This window comes from Ciconia boyciana, chromosome 16 (genome assembly GCF_034638445.1).
Source record: "Ciconia boyciana chromosome 16, ASM3463844v1, whole genome shotgun sequence".
NCBI classification, from domain to species: Eukaryota; Metazoa; Chordata; class Aves; order Ciconiiformes; family Ciconiidae; genus Ciconia; species Ciconia boyciana.
In genome coordinates this window covers 10,604,184-10,626,145 of record NC_132949.1, presented here as the reverse complement: position 1 = coordinate 10,626,145, position 21,962 = coordinate 10,604,184, and the positions used below count along the sequence as shown (strand labels likewise).

At 34.8% G+C, this 21,962-nt stretch overlaps 1 protein-coding gene across 12 annotated transcripts in view; it reads left to right on the top strand.

Annotated features, from left to right (window-relative positions):
* Positions 1–21,962, top strand: part of B3GNTL1 (UDP-GlcNAc:betaGal beta-1,3-N-acetylglucosaminyltransferase like 1) — a 144,474-nt gene that overhangs the window by 26,789 nt on the left and 95,723 nt on the right. For all 12 annotated transcript variants that reach the window (XM_072880775.1, XM_072880776.1, XM_072880774.1 and 9 more), the window contains exon 6: positions 13,130–13,225. In XM_072880775.1, coding sequence (XP_072736876.1) covers positions 13,130–13,225 — 96 coding nt within the window. The remainder of the gene's footprint in view (positions 1–13,129; positions 13,226–21,962) is intronic.

Below are 21,962 nucleotides of genomic sequence, written 5' to 3'. Positions count from 1 at the left end.
CAACTGCACATGTAGAAACTCTTGTGACAGAATTCCAGTGCAGCATCGCTCACTAGAACACTGTCTTGTACAACAGAAACTTTTCAGTGTAGCCTTTTACTGAGCAGCTGTGCCATAGTATATCACATTAATGTGGGGTTTTTTTGTTCCTGCTTATTATCACAAGTCTGAAATAAAGGCAGAAGATCATTCTATCAGTCTTGTGCCAGGCCAGTCTGCTTCATGATGAAAGGGAGCATGGGGTAAAAAATAAAAATGGGAAGAAAAATAAAGAGGGAGGCCACCTTGTACATCAGCAGTCAACAGTAGCACTTTGGGAATATTGTCAGTCCTCACTGTGTAGTGATTTTACATTCCACATACCAATGGAGTTTGGTCACCTCTGAAAGATCTTAAAGCCTTTTGTTTGCTGTATCTTCTTATTAGTCTAATGTTAGAGGTAGTCCAGAAAATAACAGGTTACCTTTCAGACTACATGCTGTCCTTCCTCTGTGTACTTTCTGGTGGGAGTAAAAATTGTTATTATGCAGTCCGGTAATTGCATTGCACTTAGACATGGATTTATTCTATCTAATGAACAAGGTAGCCTTGTTTGCATGGCTAGAGCTGGCAAAATTGAGATAATGCATGTCTCCTATACCTGTGTCTTGTTCTTAAAATAGTCTTTTGTTATGTAGTACTAACGAATTCAGAAGCTCTAAAACTTGTATGGATTTTCATAGAATTGCACCTGGTACTCTTGTTGTTGTTTGGGTTTTTTTTAACTGGAAACCATGCAAAGGAACAGTTTTTTAGATGTTTTGCTGCTCTAGTGGAGTTACAAGTCTTTAGTAAATTCATTAAGAAGTGACCTGAAGTCTAAATGTGTTCATGAACTATTCAGCATATTTGTTACACAGTGAAAAAATATGTGCTGTATTAAGAGCCTATTTTCGTAGGGTGGGTTAGCAGACAGAAGCTTGCTTCAGCTGAAAACTCTATAGCTGTGATTAGAGCAGTGCTGAACCCTAGCTAGTATTTCCTGCCTTACAACAGTATTAGCAGGGCTTGTATCTACTCTCACAGCAGCTTTACAGCTTCTGGTCAGCCTGGAACACAGGCAGCCTGAAGTTCTATCTGCCTATAAAAGACTTACTCTCAGGAGCTTTAGATCAGGTCTTGTTTAATTGAAGTAGTGTGATGCAATGGACAAGGACTTCATTTAGGAGTGAGAAGATGCAAATGTGCCTCCAGAATGGCTTTGCATTCCTCATCTACTGTTTTAAGGAAGTGGTCAACAACGTTGCCCTGTAGTCTGAGCCTTTATTCCTGAGGGATTTTATTACCTTTTCTCTAATTAAATTAGACAGTGTTTTAGTCTAGACTGCAAAAATAGGTAAGTAGTGTCTTGTATGTAATTTTGCAGGTGTGAAAAGATAATAAGCATATGCGAAGCTTTGCTAAACTGTTATTAAACATAACTACATAATGTTGAAATATTACCTCTCTGTTTGGTGTGATAGAAAAGTCACTCCATTTAAATTCTGTCCTTCTTGTGTGCAACATGTTAATGGTTGTTGGTGATCTTTCTTTCTGTGTCTTCTACTGAAGTTCAGGTATTACCAATCTCCCTTTTGTTGTTTTGTGTTCCAGTTGTTGCATATAGCTTAGCAGATTCTTCTTTGACAAATGCTTTTATTTTGGACATAAACTTGATTAAAATCTTCATCGTGTAGAACTTGAGTAATCTTTGTTTCTCCTTAGTTAATTTGCATCAGCTCTCCTTCTGTCTCCCTTACTCAGCATGTTTGAGACAGATCAGTGTGTGTTGCCCAGGCATGTCCTAGCAAGCAGTGCCTGTAGAGTTTAGCTTTAATATAAGCATTAATTCATATAACAGTTATTAAAGAGAAATGAATTGGATACTGGCATGTCTTGAAGGATAGACGAATAGATCAAATTTGTTTGCTTAACCCTGTTAATAGGAATTTGCTCCACTAAATAGCCTAAGTAGATCTGAGGAGGCTCTGGTCCATCTTTGATGTGGATAGAGGGGAAAATGAGATTGTATTCCCGAGGTGATTACCTACGATTGTCAGTTGTCTAAAATCAGTTTATTTTTGATGCAAGAGAAAAAAGTGTCCCAAGAAATGTTTTTATTAACTAATCTACTGTTCCGGTCATTAAAACTTTATACTCAGTTCCTGTATACTGCACACCATAAACAAACTAGCCAAAACTCCTAGGCTGGAGTTTTTCTCCAGCCTGTGGAAATTGTAACTCTAAATTAAGGCTATCCAGTATTGATGCTTACAAAAAAATATATATATTTATGACTTCAGGAAATTGTCATTAGAGGTTTTAAAAAGTTATTTATACTATTTCAATAATTTTCATTTGGTATGGAGGGTAGAAAACTAGAGCAGTAGTTGTGTGAAGGTTTTTTTCTGAAGTGGTGACAATGGAGTATGTTTAAGAGCAGAAAATATGATTCCTTTTCTTTTTCTGCACTGAAGAACATGAAAATTCTTTCTTTGACAATGAGAGTATTATTCTTACAGTGGTTTTCATTAATTGGGCCTTTTCATGTATATCACCCAGACCTGCTGGAATTCAGCTGTGTCTTTGCTTTTTATTAGGCAGCTTCCTTAAAGATTATTTTTAATTTGGTATTTCTGAAAAACCGCACTGCATTTTCAAAGTCACAATGTCAGTTTAAGTCTGTTCTACATTTAATCAAATATCCCAAATGAGAAACATCCCAACTTACACCACTTTGTAATTAAATTTGTGTTTAATATGGCCTCCACATGCCAATAACCCCATCAAACGATTGTGATTACTAGAGTTTGATATTCATGAATGTCTGATTGTAATGTAGACTTTCAGCATATTTCATTTTTAAAACTATGTCTGAAGCATAAAACATTTGAAAATCAAGATCCCCTCCTCCTCATGTTTAGATATTTTGCTGTGGTGATAACTATTATTAATCCAATCATACTTTGTGGAGCTACAAACACAAGAGAAATCTGTTTTAAAATAGAAATTGTGCAAACATATTGCTCTTTTTGACTGTTCTTAAGCTTCATGTAAAGGACTGGTTGTGTAAGCATCTTGACAGGATCCAAAGAGTTTACTTAATTTGTGTCAAATTCAGATTGCTTATGTACTAGCTTTAATATAGAGGTTGAGCCCTTAGATCTTGTTTATCCTAGGATGGCAGATTATCAGTGAGGGCTTCTGAGGCCTGGTGCTTTTTCCTACCTAAGCTACTTATCAAAATACTGGAGCTTACTCATTTACCTTCAAAAACAACTTCTGAAACTCCTTTAATTTGCTGTAGTATGTCTTCAGTTACTTGGAAGTTTTTCCAAAAATGTCATGTTCATCCTTCATGATTTCAACACCCTTTTAAAATGTACATGTGGTGTGATGCTCAGCTGTGCTCACTCTGATTACACCACCCTGACTTCTTGTTTTTCATATAAATTCACTAAAGAAAATTCAGACTTCCTTGGTTTTTAATTACTCTTTTTTTATATGCTGAAAATAAACATGTAACATCCTATTGTGGATTTTGGATTTGAACCAGTGCCAAGTAGAATGATTAACAGGTGTTCCTAAAAATGGATTTCTACAAGATAAGAACATCTGCTGAAATGGATATTCATCTGACCTAAAGGATTCTCTGGGGAGTCAGTACTATCAACATATTTTATAATTTTTAAAACATGCTTTAAATACACTAGGGTGTGTTTTGTATCTTTACACCTAATGCAAATTACCTCACAGGTGTCATGTGTTTTGAAGAACACTGTTTCCTCTATTGGAAATGAGGGGGAGAGAAGATACATTTTACCATCTTCTTCCCTGGGTATATGATTTTTGGAAAGATTTTAACCACATGTAAATATTCCTTCCATGTATTTTTCCTTTTTAATTACACTAAACAATGGTCACAAGATCCTTCTTAAAGCCACTAGTATCTTCAATCATTTAATTATTCTGCTGCATTAAAAAATAAAAGGCTGTCGGCCTGTAGAAAAACACAATATAATCTAAATAAAATCTTTTAGTAGTTTTAACAACATAAATTTTAAGTCTTGTTTTTAGTAAGGTTAAAATCCAAAATGCTGATAGTTGTTACAAATATCTAGCCTGTTTATCGGTTGCTGTGCCATATAATTTCTTACTGATTAAAGCAGATGTTTTAGTTATGGGGATGACCATGTACTTGACTGGGAACTCAATGTAAAGTGTACTCAGTAGACAGCTATATTTTGTAAATCTCTCTTCATCTTTCAGGTAACACAGTTTTTTGGCCTAACCACCCTGTAATTTTGTCACATTATCAAAAAATGAATTTTCTAGAGTTTTGAAGAAACTTTGTGAATTCTTGTAGCTAGTGTTGCTTTTAATGAAATACATGGTAGCATAAGGAGAATTTGGTTAAATGTCAGCTAAATCAGGCCTAAACAAGAATAATAATTATTATTATTGACATAATTTTATTTCCTTAATGGTTAGCATTTTATAGACAGGTTCTTCTAAAGCACCATCACAATTTGAAGGAAGACCATCCGATAATATCCCACATACATATATCTCTCCCAATATATTTTTACAAAATATGGATTTAGCTATATAGAGCTTTAATTACTTGCTCTAAGTAAGAATAGCAAGAAGCAGAACTGGAAACAGAGCTGATAAATTTCTTCAGGATGGTCTAGCTTTCCTGCTCCAGTATTCTGCAACTGAAATAGATTTTAACATATAATTCCAAATATTTTTTAACTTTTCCTTAATTGGGTGAAGGAACAAATTAATAATATAAGTGTAATCACCATTTAGTTAAAATGAGTGAAATGATGCTTATTACTGTTGGCTGAAAATTTTATCCAATGCTTTGATATTTTAATGGTTAAATCTTTAATTTTTCAATCATGCTAGTTAATGTAATAAAGTTCTAACTATTCTGAGTAAATTACAAATAAAGACTTGTGGAAGATTTTGTTAATCATGTTTCCTGTGAGAAATGGGTGATCTGATAAGACAATGCTGAGTCACAGCTGTGCAATTAAAAATTATGCTACAAGCACTATTTCATAAGTCTGCTTGAAAAGGAATCCTGGACTGTCTCAATCAATTGCTCTTTCTGTGGTAGATTTCTACTTGACACTTCCAATAAAACATACTAGGGACGCTGCTGATCCATACTTCTAACAGCTAGTGTTAGAGGTACTGCACCAATACCTAAAGCTTTGCTGATCTTTTAGACAAATATATAAAAAAATATATGTATTTATGAAGGGGGGTGTGTGTACCCAGGAAGAAAATGAAACCTTCTATAGAAGTTTTCACAACCAAATATTTAAAATATTACATGAATGAAAAACAAAGAAATCAATACAGAGGGAAGATAGAGAGAAAAATTTTCACTCTCCTGTGAAGTTGTCTTCTGAATTTCAGGATACATTTGCAGTGTCACATCAGTTGGGGGTGGGGGTGGAAATTAATACAACAAAAATAATAGAAGTAGGATTTGGAGACAGCACAGGTGACATCTACCTTTGCTTTATACATCAAGATGTAGCCATGATGAACAAAAACTGTTCTTAAATGTTCAGGATAAGATAAATGTCTCCTATTAGCACTTTTAGTTTAGGAAATTTCCCTCTGTGGACACTCATAAACAGGCATATTGGGGGGAAAAAGGTGTTATGCACTAGAGGTAATCCTTCTTGTATTGCTTGTTATTTGAATAGTCTTTCTTCTCATAGAACATTATTTAGGATTAGATGTCATGATACTTCTAAGTAAAGCTTCACTAAGTAGTTAATTACATTCTCTTCTAGGAGGTTTACGTCATTCAGTCATATTTCTAACATGCAACTCAACACTGCACTCTTTTTCTCAGTGTGTAGAAAGTTTTGTACTTCATATAACCTTTGAAAGTTGCATTTCATTTAATACCATAAGTTGAGGAAAGCAATTTATTTTGTACAGGAAAGCTGTGGATTTTTCCTTGCTAAAAAGACATATTTTTCCAATATCTGCTTCAATGTCGTTATTGGTTGGTTAATTAAAAAAACTTCATAAATGAAGTTCCTTAAAAGAAGACATATTATATGAAGAAATCATGTGTATGTATATAGTAGGCACTAGGTGCCTTCTACCTTATAGAGGATTTATGCTTTTGCCTGTCTTTGTTCATTTCCCCTTTTTATAAAACTAGGATAGAAAAAGTTGGGATAGAATTGGAGACCAATTAATTTTTTCGTCCTCATTTCCTCTTTAGTACAACAGGAGGGTTCTGACCCATAGGATGTCTCCTGAATAAGAAAGATTCTTTGTGCTAGAGGAAGTCGTAGTGATTAAAAAAACCCAAAAATGCCACATCTGCAGAAAGTGTGTTGTTTTTAATTACTGTCAACTCATTTAATCTTTGCTTCCTCTGACCCGCTTCCTTTTCCATTTATATGTGCAAGAGAAAACATAACCTAAAATGATGAATATAAGAAACATCTCTACCTGAAAATTGCATTAAAAAACAAACACTAGTGAAAAGTTGGAACAAGTCATGGCATGTAGGCGGATGGCTGATGTTGCTGCTGGGTATAGAACACTGATTTTTTTTTTTTTTTTACGTATCAGATATATGACTGAAATACTCTTGTATTTCAGTGGAACAATTTTGTAACTCACAGAACGGTGACTACATGTGCTCATAGTACAATTTTGTAATGTATGTAATAATCCTGCCTAGTTCCTCTGAATGTGATCATAACTGAACTTTGTATTGATCAACAAGTCACTGAATGTGCTCATTAGATTCATATTTCATACATCATGGCTAACCCAGTGTACTGTGTCCAATTTAGAGCATCTGTTTCATGGAGAACCCCATTATTCTAGTTTTATATTGTTATTTGTACTGTTTTAATTGTATCATAGTTATATTGTATTAGTTTTATAGTGCTCTAACTCCTGAAAATGTTTTAAATGTAGTGGCATAAAGTACATATCCATGGCTTTGATTCTGATAATCTTATTTAGATATGATTCATTAACTCCACTCCTAAGCATGTGAAGTGGTAGAGTTATTAGGGAGGAGAGATTCAGGTGCCTAAACATAGACATATAATGCTATTTTGACACCTTAGGCTGCCTGAGACCATCTAGACAGCACTGGCAGATATTAGAGGCCTGGTCCTTCTGTGAAGTGGTAGCTGGAGGCCAGGCAGGACTGTAGGGCTGTGAGCTAGATGCTTATATTTGGCCACTTCTTCCCACAAAGTTCATTTTAAGTCATTTATATTTTTAAAAGTTACTTGTATAGCTTTTCAGCATATGTATTTGTTGGTAGTTAACATAAAACCAGACCACTATTTTATGCTTTTAATATTCTTACCTATCACTGTCTCTTGCTGCCATAAATTATAAATTACTTTGTATTTCTTTCCAGAGAGGCCAATGCTGATTGCAATTAAGTAAATAGCTAAATAAGCTATGTTACGTTTAATACATAGAAAAAGTGATTGTGTATGTAGAAAGTCAGTTACCTCATCTGATACTGTAGCAGAAAGGATTGTCATGATTTTCTCTCCTGATTAGACTTTTGCTCTTCCATGAACTGCTATAGCCCTTCACTATGAGCCAGAAAAGTTTTTTCTTTGTGGTTCATGTTACTGCTTCCTATACAAGTAATATTAATACTGTATTACAGCAAGTTTCCGGTTGGAATATGAAGCGTATTGCGTTTGTTATATATATTACGTAGTTTAATCTAGGTACAGGTATATGCCAGTATACGGTTAGCATTTGTAATAATAAAAATAAACTTACCTAATTAGATCAAAAAGTTGGAATTTGGATGAACTCCGTTTTTGCATAGAAACAGATACTCAAAATATTGGAAAGAATATTTCTAATATGGAGAGTTCCTTGTACTTTCTGGAAGTCTGAATGGGTATAAAATAGGCCAGAAAGAATTTTATCAAAGTATTGTAAAACTTAGGAAAGAAGCAACAGTGAAAAACCTTTCACTTCAATTTAAAAGCTATAAGGCAATATTCAGTGAAGTGAATATAAAAGTTCTGTGAGACATGGAGGAAATGGGAAACTGTGTGTAGTTGCTTCTGATGCCACACCTTACACAGGGGAACTAGAGGAAGCCGTTTGTACTCTAAATAATCCTGATTTTGATTGGGTGAAAGAAGCTGGTTAGATGAGTTGTGCTTCACAGAAGCTGTATCGAAGGCTCAGGTTGAGTTACTCTATGTTGGTGATGTTTATCTTGCCACCATGTAAGTCAAGAATCCCAGTCATGAATCAGAGTCCTGTTGGGAGAGGAGTGGTACAGCTAAAGAGCAGGAAGGTGTGGGATTTTTTTGGCTGAGGATCTAGAAATAAATTTAATCGCATAGCGACAATCTTAAGATTTGTCTGTAAACCATCTCTCTTAAGATGATGCTAAAAGCAGTCTTGAGTGGTACTGGTTCTGAAAATGAAAAGAAAGCAGGAAGTCCTGTGTACTGTGCAAAACATTTCACTGTATGTTAGGGTAGAGGGAAGTGTGAACATTTCACTTCTTACAAAATGCTAACTTTGTTATGTATTTGTAGTTATTTTCCTGCTGTGTTACAAGATCAAAATGCAGCTGTTCTCAATAACATGCATTTATATTGCTAAGTGCATTTTGCTTGATATCATTATAATTAAAGAATGTGGTTAAATGATATTTTACAATACCATCTTCTGCAGGAGGGAGATCCTTGCTTTTGTGTGCCCTGCTGATGGCTTTGGTACATCCATGGAAATTTTATGAAAGGCCACTAAGAACACTAACTATAGCTTTTTATGTTCCTTTGCTTTTAAAGAAAGGAATTGTCAGGTGGTTGTTGTGGGTTTGGTTTTTTGGATGAGGAGGAGGAGTGAAGACGATTCAATTTGCTTGTGAACACATAGATTTTAGGAATAATTAGAAAGCCTTCTGGAAATAAATACTTTTGTTGTGTGTGTAGATAGCATGTCCAGGTAATTTTAAGAAAAAGCAAACTTAAAGCCACTACTATGAAGGACATTTTAGTAAAGTTTTAAGTATATTAATCCCTCTCTTCCTCTCTCTCTTCCTTTAATTCCATATATGAAACAAGCATAGGATTGCTAAGTATGTGTTACGATATTTTATTGTCTAGTTAATGATCCTATTTGAAGGGTAAGGAAAAAGAAATTAGAGTGAAATCTTAACCTCATCTTTATATTAACTTCAGTGGAACCATTTCATTCATCAATAATGCCTGCTTTCTAGAGCTCAGACTAGAAAAGAGTAAGAAAAGCCAAAGGTATAGGGGAGAAGGTATTATGTACTACATATCATTTAGAGAAATGAGGACATTAGCAAGCATGTGGAGTCTCAGAAAATTTTGTTTTTCTAAGTTACATTTTGAATTGTCTTCATTTTTTCCAGCAAGCAGCTTTTCTTTCTCACATTAATTCTCGGCATTGGTCTTACTGTTCTTCCTTTTTAGTGTTCATTGATATTAGAGTAAGTCATCATAACACTTGCTTCTAGCTTTGTTAATGGTTACAGAATGGAGGTTTTTGGACTCTTATTTTGAAAATTCAAGGACCAAGAGTCATCCATCAACTATGTACTGTTTAGTCATGGAAGTGAAATCCATTGCCCTGGAGATAGCTGCTTGTTCAAACCCTTTGCCATCAATTCTAGTAAAACTACATTTAGACTTGATGCCATGAACCTTTAGGTGTTTAGTGTGCTGCTAAAGGGACTTTGAGTTGCGACAATAGAAGGGTTGCCCTAATGATTATTCTAAGTTTTCACTGAACTAGGTAAAAAATGCAATTTGATTCTTGAGACATTGAGTTACTCTAACATCTGACTCTTAAAAGTCAGAGGCCAATCCTATTACTTTCTGCTGTATTTCTTTATATGTTTTTCTAGATTAATATCTTATACTGGTTTTACTATTGTTCTAAATGTTAGGTTGAGCTTTGCTGTAGAAAACAAAATTGCTGTGTACAAAAAAAAATTATTATTTTTTTAAACCTAGTTTTTTATTTGATTAGTGTATTTGTATATAAAGCTCTAGATTGTTATCCTCTCACTCTGTCTTGCTGTTAGGCATGTCAGGTGATGGAGTTTGGAAAGTTACACTTCCAAGGATTCTGTCCCAAATTATGGTGAAATTCAATGTAACCCATTGTTTTTTCTGTTCTGGATTTACATCACTGCAATAACAGTAATTCCTAAATAACTTGTTTCTTTGAGTATTTTTTCCTAATTATGGTGTTTTCAATTCCAAAAGGCTTAAAGTATTTTAAGGCTTACATACACTAAGTACAAAATCGTTGTTACAAGCCGAAATTCAGAGAAGTAAATTGGAGTGTGCAGTGGAATTATCTATATGCCTATATGGAAAGAGGAGGAAATTTTGGCTAAGAATCTAAGTCAAACTCTAGGAATTACAAAAAGTGATGTATGATACAGAAAAGAGCTGTAAGGATCCAATTTAATAAGAGTTATTCTGTCTGCCTTCACCTCTTCTTGAGCGTATGTACAGATAATTGATCAAACCCATTCTGTTTTCTCTGGAAGCATAATTTGTTGAGGTTTGAACCAATTGTTCTTTGGACTTTAGGGAATTACAGTCCTTTAGCTGAGCACCCGTATTCAACATTTTTTTTAGATTGCTTAAACTATCAACAGTATTTATGAAAATGGTCAGACTGGTTAGAAATGAACATAAAAATATGAAACTCTGTCCTCTACTTCTCATTTAAATTTCAAATTGTGTAGAAAGAGATGACTGCACTTACTACTTGCCTCTAATTGAAAACCAGGTTTTCAGAAAAACAAATTTAAGATTCTTCTTTTTATCTCTTACCTTGTGAAAGCAGTTTTTGGTTCTGTGTTTGTTCAGCTTAGGCTGTGACTATTTGAATAAAGAAACTAAGTTTCCATATTGTATTGTTATAGAATACCTTTTGAGAAAAAAGTGCTTTGTAATTTTTCCATTCTGACTTTCATCCATAGTTTTGTAAAGTGTTTTTGTAAGTTATAAAATCCTAGGATATGCAAGAGAAGATAGTCTGTCTTGGTTAATGAATACTAGCGAGTTCTGTAAAAAATTCTATTCTTAAATAAAAATCATCCTCGCAGAACCGAATAGATGTATGTCTGACGCAACTTCTGTGAAGTTTTTATATCTGTGGAGTGCCCCCTTTAAAAACATATCTGTGAACTCTTCTAATTGACATTCATTTTAAAATAATTTTGGGTTAACAATCTGAAAATGTCTTGGTATTACTTAGCTGTAGTTTAGGAGAAAGTTAGGATAAGGATTGAAGTTGTCCATAGTAATTAGTAGTTGTCATTGAGGAAAAATTTCATAGGTCAGAGACATTCTGTTTTATGGGATAAGAAAATAATGATTTCTTTTTTTTATGTTTGTTGTTTTGATTGTATTTAATCATACTCTAAATTGTGGTGTTTCATTGCCAGCAGTCCCCCAGCAAGATCTCTTCGTGGTGTTTTTGTTCCCACATCAAAGTATTCATAACTGCATGTGCAGAATTCTAGCCTGACTGCTTACATCTGTGTGGGGTTTAAAGCTCTGTAAATAGAGATACCTGAAAGATTTAAGCTTGCTGTGCTCAGTGTATACCCTTACATTCCTTACAGAATGCTTAGGGTGGAAAATAAACCAAGTAAGTTTTCCACACTGTTCTTGAACAGAACTTGATTATCTGAAATTACTGTTCAGAAATGCTAATACCTACACTTTGGTGTTAATCCTCAGTGAATGAGCACATCCTCAACAGGAAGTACCCATCAAAATCTGGAATAGAAATAGACAGTTATAGTATGACAGGAGTGCAATAGTGTCCTGGTCTTGGCTGGGCGTCGGCTGGCAGGTGGTGAGCAGTTGTATCACTTGTTTTTTCCTGGGTTTTGTTCCTCTCTCGCTCTCTTATTGTTTTCCTTCTCATTACAATTTTTTTTGTTTGTTTTGGTTTTTTCATTCCAATTATTAAACTGTTCTTATCTCAACCCACAAGTTTTCTTACTTTTGCTCTTTCGATTCTCTCCCGCATCCCACCAGGGCGGAGGGTGAGTGAGCGGCTATGTGGTACCTAATTGCCGACTGGGGCTAAACCACAAGAACGAGTTGGCATAAAACAATATCAGCTTACTTTGCATATATAATTAAGTCCTGTAGTACCCTGAAGGTTTAGGGTGGACTGCAGACCATCGGGAGTAGCAAACAGCAGAGTTCTGTATAATCACACTCCTAGGGTTCTCCTTGGCTTCTTCCTTGTCTAACCAGAGATTTGTAAACAGTTTAGTGTTTGTATGAAATTGCATTAATATGTGTCTATGCAGTTACAGATAATATGAAATCCCTCTAATATTCTGTTTTTGATGCATATTGGGAGCTATTTATTATGCCCATAGGTGTTCAGAATATTAAAATTCATATTTAACCTGTACAGCTACAGAACAGTATTAGAGAAAACAATGTTGCTTGAATGGGTATATAGTACTTCAGTGAACAAATCAAAATGGGGTGTCTACATTTTTCTACCATGAAAGAGACAAATCAGAATACAGATTTTTTTTTTTTCCTTATTTTATATGAAGTATAAGTAACATGCTGTATTATAGGTGATGGCAGTGTTGGTATGATTGTCTGGTGTTATCCAAGTTCTAATTTTCATTTGCCAAACTTCAGCTATTTTGGTTGAAATTTTGCGTTCTAGATGTGTGCCTTTGAATGACTTCCCTTTGAAAATTTCAACCAAGATGGTTCAAATATTCCCAAGACTAAAGCTATTGGAAAGACACTTCTCAATGTTAGTTTTCTAGAGACCTTTGAAAGTCTGTAACTATTTAACATTTGAGCAGAGCAACTATGACATATTATATTATACTATACTAAAATAATATACTATATTATATTATAGTAGACCATATTGTATTATGAACATAGAAGGGGGCTAATAAGGACTGTATAGATAATCTTAATTCTTGGAGTTCCCATGTTTTGAATGCTTATTTTATGATCTTGTTGCCATGTGGGTGTACAGTAGTTTATGCTATGTGATTTATCTCATTTTGCTTTAGATTATTGGTTGCCAAGTCAGAAGAGAGCCACTGGAGTCTACTGAACGGTATACTCGTTGGATCAATAATCTGACTGATGAACAACTTCTTATACAGGTATTCTTGTTTCAGCTGTGACTGAAATTACAGCAGAAAAATAGAGCAAAAGGTTTATTTAGATGGATTTTTTCAGTCATTAGCAATACTTGATAACTTACTAAGGTTATCACATTCTTATATTTAAAGGCTAGTCTTTTCAATAGGAGACAGGTTTATGGTGCATGTGGTGATTATGTAATGATGACGTCACACTGAGTGAGAATGAAGTTTTCAACTTCAGGTTTGGAGTGAGCCTTACATTTCTCACTCCCGTCTGTGGCTAAATGCATGTGCTTTCATGTTCTAATAATTAGTTTAGGGTTTTCTTTTTAAAAGGTGTATTTAAATACAAAAGGAAAAAAAATCTTGCTTGAGAATGATTTCCTTCCCCCCCAAGATTAGGTACTAACCACTTCTGTATCTGTTTAAGTTTTGCTAGAGATCATTTTAAAATAGCAGTTCTTCAAGCATTAAACATTGGGCTTATTATACATGTTTGTAAGTAAGATGCGTCTTGTGCAACTGAAGATGACAGTTTTGGCATAAAGAAAGGTTGTTTCGTTAGGCAGGGAGCCAATGCTGAACTAAAAGAGACTTTGGCAAAAACAAGTTAAACTGTGGAAGAAATCAATCCAGATTGTGGATGAATGTGTGTACTGAGTATTATAAGAAATGTAATGGATGATTAGCAGAAAACATCCCAGCAGGCATTAAGATGCAAGTATTTGGGGTTGGTTTTTGTGATGCTATGGTAGGAAGACATTTGCTTTTGATTTTCCTGGATTTAAGTGGCTGAAAAGATTAACATACCCTTGTTTGTTAGACTTCATTGTAAACTGTGCTGTGCTCCATGTTACCCTAACCCCCAAAGACATCCTTACAGGCTCTGGTATGGTCATTGTAACATAAGAAGTCATCTATAGACCTTGTTTTAAAATCAGCAGTGGTATTACGGTTCCCTATAATTCACCAAGTGAAAGTAGTTACAGAAAAGTTACCCATGGAATATTTGGATTTGCTTTTGAGTATGGCATTAGAAAAAAAATTATACATTTAAAACAGTGAATTTATCTGACAGCAACATCTGGATCACTGTGTTGTTGAAGAGAAGAGAAAGAAAAACTTGAGGATGTAAAAACTTGTCCTACACAATCTTTAATGTTTCATTTAAGTGGCCACTGGATGGGGTCTTTAATGAATTAAGCTGGAAATTAAAAGAAATATCCTAATTCTGAGATTATTTAAAGGGGGGGTATGCAAAAAGAAAACTCATTTCAAGATGGGGATGTAAGTCTTCCGGAAGAGATTTTTTAATATAGTGTTTCTGATAGTAGGAGGCAAATACAGTGACCTGGGAAGTCCCTTGCAATCTTATGTGCCTACAAATATCTCTTAAAGCCTTAATCAAGCAGCATGTGCAATCCATTATTTTTACATATGATTTAGATTCACACATTTTACAAATAGATGAGGAATTTTGGAAAATATATTGGGTTTGGAACTAGAAGGCTGCATAGCAGAACTTGTGCTACTTGTCCATGAGTTTATTAACAAGATGAGATTTATAGAATCACACTATTTATGTGTTCCTAATTAATTTTTTTTTAACTTGTTACCTGTTCTCTACCAAATTTAACACAGAAATAGAAGTTCCTCAAAGACACTAGGTTTCTGAAAATTCTGTGGAAGTATGAAGCTAGGATAGATTGTACTGCACCAGCTGCCATTCATATGTTGTTGAGCACCACAGAATCCACTTGGACAGAGATTTTAGGTGCCCAATCATAAGACAAGCTTCAGCTGTGACACAAGTCTGTAGGAAGCTTGGCTTTTCTAACTCTGGTGCTAAAAGAACTGCTTGATTTCCAGAGCAGTGCATGTCAGCATATGGCACCTCTCCTGTCTCAGTATCCGTTCTTCTAATCAGAAATTCAGGTAGGGAGGTAATTATTTTGCTTTTCCTTGACTTAAAAAAGTATGGGGAGGAGGAGGAATTGGGAGGAAAAACCATCTCGGCTGTTCTCTAATAATCAGGATATGAATCAATTATGTAAGGTTAGGTCTGATTTGTCCCACTCCCCTGCCCCCGATACACAGTACATTTTATTTTGGATGTGCTTTTTTAAACTCTCTTCAGTAAATAGGCCCCAAGAAAACTATAATGATGGGCCTTTGCTAATGGATTTGTAGAATCTCTGGGAGGAGCAGTCCTTCAGGGAATTCAGGAAAATTGGCTTTAATTTACAGCATATTGTCTCCAGCGGTTTCCTGTAGTGAAAGAATGTTCAGCTTTTTTTAGCTGTCTCTGTACTCAGTGCCCAGCTTTTTTTCCAGTTACTTCTGTTGCATTTCTGTATCATGCACATGCAAATTATTTGTGCTGTAAATTGGGAAAGCAAGCAACCAATAAAAAAAAAAGGCAACTGTCAAGATCATGTAATCCCTATCATAATATTAATGTTATTAATCAAATAATATCCTATAGCATTTGATTGTTTTACTAGATAGTGACTGAAGTCCAGTTTGAAAGAGGTGGGTGGTAGTAGATGTTTTGTTAGGTGGTTGGATGGCTTCATGTGCCTCGGCGCTGGCTGCTGGTTTTATATCACTTGAGTCAATACCAGATTTTTGGATCAAATGTCCATCCCCTGTCTTCATGCTGAGAAGATCATTCAATACAAAATGCTTCTAGCATTTTAACTTTTCTTTTCCCTTAGCCATGGCCTCTTGATGCTTACTCATCCATTAAATGTTTCTCTAAACAATTATACTGTAACATTCCACAGATACTTTATGGTATGCGTGAAATTTCAGAATATATGCCCCAGAGAGTGTGGGGGGAGTAAGAGAGTACAAAGAGAGCATAATAATGAGAAATCTGCTTTTTAAAAAAATTAATATTTGCTTGTTTAAGGTTATCTTCTGTATAAATGGTGAGTGATTAAAACATGCTTTTATAGGTATATTAATATAAGCCATAAAATACATGTATATGTGTTCTGGTAGACTTGCTTTCTTTCTGGCCAATAGTAAAAAAAAAAAAAATAAAAAATTTAATTGTTCAGTAAGTGCAAAGCACAGTGACAGGTACAGGAAGAAAATGCGCAAACAAATTAAGAGAACTGACTGCTTTGGTGTTGGAGTAAGTGGAAAAAATGTAGATTAAAACTAATCCTACAGGATATCCGAGTCTGAATTGTGCTTGAAATGTGATTGAAGTTTGATCATACAGCCCTTCTTATACACTGGAAATTTTAGTGTGCTGTATAAGTAAAAATGTCTGAATGGTTTTAAGGTTGGATTAATTACACAAATATTTATACAAGTAGTTTTTAAGGGTTGTTGCTGACTGTAAGTAACACAGCTGAGTTCATATCCGTGTCTGTTAAATCACTACTTTAGGTTAGTTTAGTCTCACAGCCTGTGAAGTATTATATTCAGCCTGAAGCATAATTCCATCTGACCTACCATTTTTTCCTCCCCAAAGACAAGAGACTTCTCTGCTTTCATATAGCTGTTCACTTAGAAAGCAGATGGTAAGGTTAGAGTGATATGTGAGGAGACTCTTGCAAAAAGGAGTAGGCTCTATGGTTGAGAAGACTGGACTGTCCTAATTTAGAAAAATAATGGTCTGAACAAAACATGATGATTCTGTATGTCTGTTGTCCACTGTAATGTGTCTGTATTGCTTCCTGATACATACTGTACTTTGCAGATTATCTCAGAGCTCTTTGTGTTGGATAAATCTGGAAGTTTTCACAGGTGATTTGTAGTTCTTAACCAGTAACCTGTCTGGACCACCTGGTAGAAGAACAATAATTAACATGTTAGAGTTTCATAACACACTTTTCTGTGCTGTTACAGGTGCCTGTTCAATTTAGCTAATAGGCTTAAAAGCTGTGCTTCTGTAGTTACTAAGTCTTCCTGTATTAGAGTTTAATTAATATTTGATAAAAGTTCATGCTACAAATCAGCATTTACTACAGATACTCAGTTTGGAAATAGATCCAGCATTTTGGCCAAGTCGAGCATGTAGCTTGTTCTGAAGGCAAGAAGGACCTGATAACATGGCTGGACCTTTTCCATAAATTCAGTACACTCAAGATTGCATTGTCATCATGTATCTCAACAGGCAACTTCTTAATGGTAGAAAGCTGCTAGGAGTAGATTGTGGGTAGGATGAATTTTCCAGGTGGGCCACAGATTGAATATCTCTGGCTTAGAACATCTGTTTTGTCTGCTTGCAGACCAGAAAATTCCAACTTTATAAGTGCTAGCATTGGTTGTCGGTGTGTCAGAACTGGAATAATAATTGAGGTGGCAATCTGAAAGTGGATATATGCAATGCCTGTTGTCTGGTTATATTAGTAGAGGCAAAAACTGGACAGAGAGTAAGACTTTCTTACTTAAGAATGAATAAACCATGAAAAGGCTGATTGATATTCCCCCTGGTCGTCCCCCCCCCCCCCGTATCTTTGCCACTATTAATGGCTCACTTGTATTTGTTGTCTTTCGATAAAGAGGTACTCAACACTTTCCTGGGCTTTTTTTGTCACTGTTTCCTCTTCCCTTACCCATGTTATCTAAAATGTGTCATTAATAGTGAAGTCCTGATGTTTTTCTGCTGAGTGAAAGAAGCGAAGTCACAAACTGGTTCATTACAGTAGATTCTAGTAGTTTGCATGGTATTAAGCATATACCATAAAAGCAAAAAAACCACAACCAAACACTTGGCTGCTTCCTTTTGTGGTTGATCCTTTTTCTCCTCTGGAGGAGAATGAAATAAAGTGTCAGAAGCTAGTCAATGTTTATATTTACATTTGAAAATGCATGTCAAAGGGGTTCATGGAGTTCTAGAAAGTTTAATGAGAAGTGTCTTATATCTGTGAACTCCAAGCACAATTAGAATTTCATAGTGAGGCTTTATGTAAAGGCATCTCGGGGTCAAATATTTTTGAACTTAGAAACAGGTTTGTAGTAGTTCAGAAACGTATACAGATTTTGCTTTGCATGTTAGCAATTTTGCATGAGTTTAAAGGTATACCATGGAGCAAAGAGTGTTAAATAACTTTGATTTTTTCCTTTATATATTTTGTTTGATAATTTGCATGCTTAAACAAGGCTTGAATGTGGTTGATAATACGTAGTAATATTTAAATGGAACAGAAACATTATAATATAGTATAAAAGCAACTTGGGAGTAGAATAAGTTTGGCTTTATTCCAAAAGGTTCTTGATAACTACAGTCTTACAGCATGATGGATACTTGTATGGCAAAAAAACCATGATATGATTTTGACGGACATTGAAATTAAGCAGGTAGAAAACAGTTTATCTCCGATTTGAGCTATGAGTTGTTCCAGCTGATGATCTTTTCTTGTATTTTAAGTAATTAATCATACCAATATGGAATGCAACATATTTGCATCCTAAAAAACATTTTTCTTAAGACATTTGATGTTAAGAGATGGACAGGTAATGCCAAGTGTAAAGGAAAACTGTCAAGGATTAAATTTTCAGAAATGCATGATTTGTTTTCCACACTATTATTGCCATTTATGTCTCCTCAATACTTCTGAAAATTACTTTGAAAAATAGGGCAAAAATTTAAAACAAAATCAGGACTCGGTTATTAATGTAGGACTGCAGTTAGGGACATGGAGGGAACCAACTAATAACTTCCAGTTTCTGAATGCTGTATTTATTCTTGTTTGACCTTCCATATTTATTCTGTTGATATACTAGCTTACAAATAAACAGCCTTTAAGCTTCACTTTGGGCTTCTATCTCATTGCCTTTTATAGCTTAAGGAAACTTTACTTTTGTCTGACAGATGAGGGACAAAAACCAGTTTTTGTTTTAAAATGATAGGTGAGATATTGAAGTAGCTGTAACTTTTTTTTCCTTTCAAAACAAAAACCCTACTCCAAATACAAGTTTCCAGCTAATTTAGTGATGTTTATTTTTCAGTTGGTCCTCCATATGTGAGAGCACAGAGCAGATACACCCTTAACTTCCTGTAATTTTCTTTCTTTGAATTTGAAAATCAAAGTGCTGATTCTACAAAAAAGGGAAATATTTTTACCGTGGCTTTTAGTGTAATAAAAATTACTGATTTCAAACATTTTTGCTGCAATGCAGCTCCCTATTATAGCCTTATATATAGGAAAAAGCTTTTTTTTTGTCTCTTGCAACTGGGCAGTGAACAGTTTTTCACTGTTTAAAAACTGTGTATGAGCATGAGTTAAGCGCATTCTATTTATTATTGGAAAAATAACTTCCTTTTTTGGTCTCAGCTTTTAGTGATAAAAGTACTGGGCCAGATTTTCAGGAGAGCTCAGTAATTTCCATAGTAATTGGAGTGGCTGAATGTGTGAATATGAAAGCATTATTTCCCATATTGGATAGTAGGTCTAAAGACCAGTCTGATCTATCACAGTTAAGATTTTGTTTCTTAATATTTTTTATACTGACCTCACCCTGCCATGTTTGACATTTGTCTCTACAGTAGTTCTTGCTTGTCTGATTTTTTCACTAGTTAAGCTGAATTTTAAAATATTTACATGCACCATATCCTCTCATAAGTATTAACAATATATGTTATACTGTTATGTTTGAGGCTTTTTTTCTTTCTGTGTTGTAAAGAAAACTGGTTCTGGCCCAGTCTAACAGCTTTTGAGTATAAGGATCGAGATTTAATGATTAATTCAATTTTTTTTTTTTCTTTTTCTTAGTGCAAGTGTGACAAACTGGGACATGGGATTTTTATTCTGTTTGTACAGCCTTGGCCAAAAGGGCTGTAATTAGAAGTTCTTGAGCTGAAGTTATGCAAATAAAAAAAATGATAGACAGCTTTTCAGAGCGTTAGCTTGGATGAGCTGTAGCTGTGAACAGTGTGTTCTTTTTTGTAAAGAATAGATATTTGTCTATTCATTTATTCCAATTACATGATCTTAAGGATGATTAGCATATCTAGTTCCTCTCGAAGTAGTGCTTGTGTATGCAGCTCGCATTTTGAGAACTAGAATGATCACATGTAAAGGAGGTGGAGTAGGCATGTGCTTTGTGGTTAGCAGAGGGATAGTCAAGCCCTGGCCCAAACGGAAATCTGAGCGGTTGCAATGCATGGGGTGTATAACAAGGAAGGAAATGGTCTTGCATCTGGCTTCTAGTGTAACTGTTGGTCCTTTGCCACCTCTCTGGATGAGCTGGTTTCTATGATGTGGGTGGATTTAACCTTTTGCATCACTTGCAATGACTGCTCCTGCAGCGCAGGAAAAGGCAGCAGAGGAGAAATGTAAACCCAGCAGTTTTATACCCTTCATTTTACGAACATAATACCTTAGTGAAATTGAAAATACTGATGCTCCTGGTAAATAAAGTATGATGTCTTAGTAGTTGCTGCAAATTATAGTGATTTTTTTTTTTTTCAGAGCTACTGAAACAGAAAAAGCAAATGTTACAAGATTATTTTTTTTTTAAGACAAATTTGAGGTGTTTTCAGGATTTTCCATTCATTTATGCTCTTGGACTTAGTGTTGCATTTAGTGGAGTAGATGTTAAGCATACCTGTCAACATAAAAGATAAGTGTTCAGAAAGTTTGTACAATAAAAGGAATTATTATTTTCAGGCATATAATTTCTTAGCATGCCAGGAGGTCTATATTTATTTTGGCTAATTCTTTGCATACGTGGACCCTAATAATCTCAGAATGAAATAAATATAGTAATGAACATATTAATCTCTGGATTATGATTATTTTATAAAGTGGTAAAGACAAATTAAGACAAGCCCTTGCTGTTTAAAGAATGGTTCAAATTTTACTTAAAATACTGTTTTAATCTTTATCACTTTGGACGGTTTTTTCTGCCACTAAAGACAAAATATATGTGTTGTCTATAATTCAGCTTGTTAAGCTTGTAAGCTTGTAGAAAGTTTATTGTTTTATCTATCTGATTAGGGATTTGATGCCAGAATATAGTATTAAAAGCCCTTATGTGGGTTCACTTGTATAAAAGTGATTTGTATCAGCATAGCTCATAGTTACATCTTAATTACCTACAACTCTCATGCAAATATAGCCACATCTCGACTAGAGAGCTGCACTGCTGTAATTACACTAAAATATGTAGAACACGTCTCTGTAGTGTAGCTGTTTCTTACATGAAAATATTTATGCCTTGTGTAGCCTGTTGGATTGAGCTTTGAATTGATGTAATGTATTCCTAATGTTTTTTCATCTTCCTTGTACTCTCTATATCTTTATATCTACATCATCTCCTACTGTATAACTATACAACCAGACAAAATAATATGATTGATGGGAGTTCAGATCCTAAGCAGTGACTCTTAAGATGCATATCAGGGTTTTTTTGTTGGTTGGGTTTTTTTTGGTTTGTTGTTTTTGGGGGGTTTGCTTTTGTTTTTTAAATCAGACTGCAGCATGTTATACAAATGCTCCTTCCACAGCCACTTAGCACAAACAGCCTCCTGCACTAGATTTACTTGGTGTGCCTTTGTTTTGATTTTTGCCTCATCTAATATTCACGTTCTTTATTCTTTTCTCCATCTGTCATTCCCTGTCCTTTTTAAGCACTTTGCAGCAGAATTGTGAATTCTCTAGAGCGAAAGTCATGTTCATGTTCTTTGTTAAAAGCTAGTAAAATAGGGTCAAATTTGTGCTTAATATCACATAATAGTGATACTGACTTTTTATACACCTTAATTGAAATTACATGAATTGAACATACATGC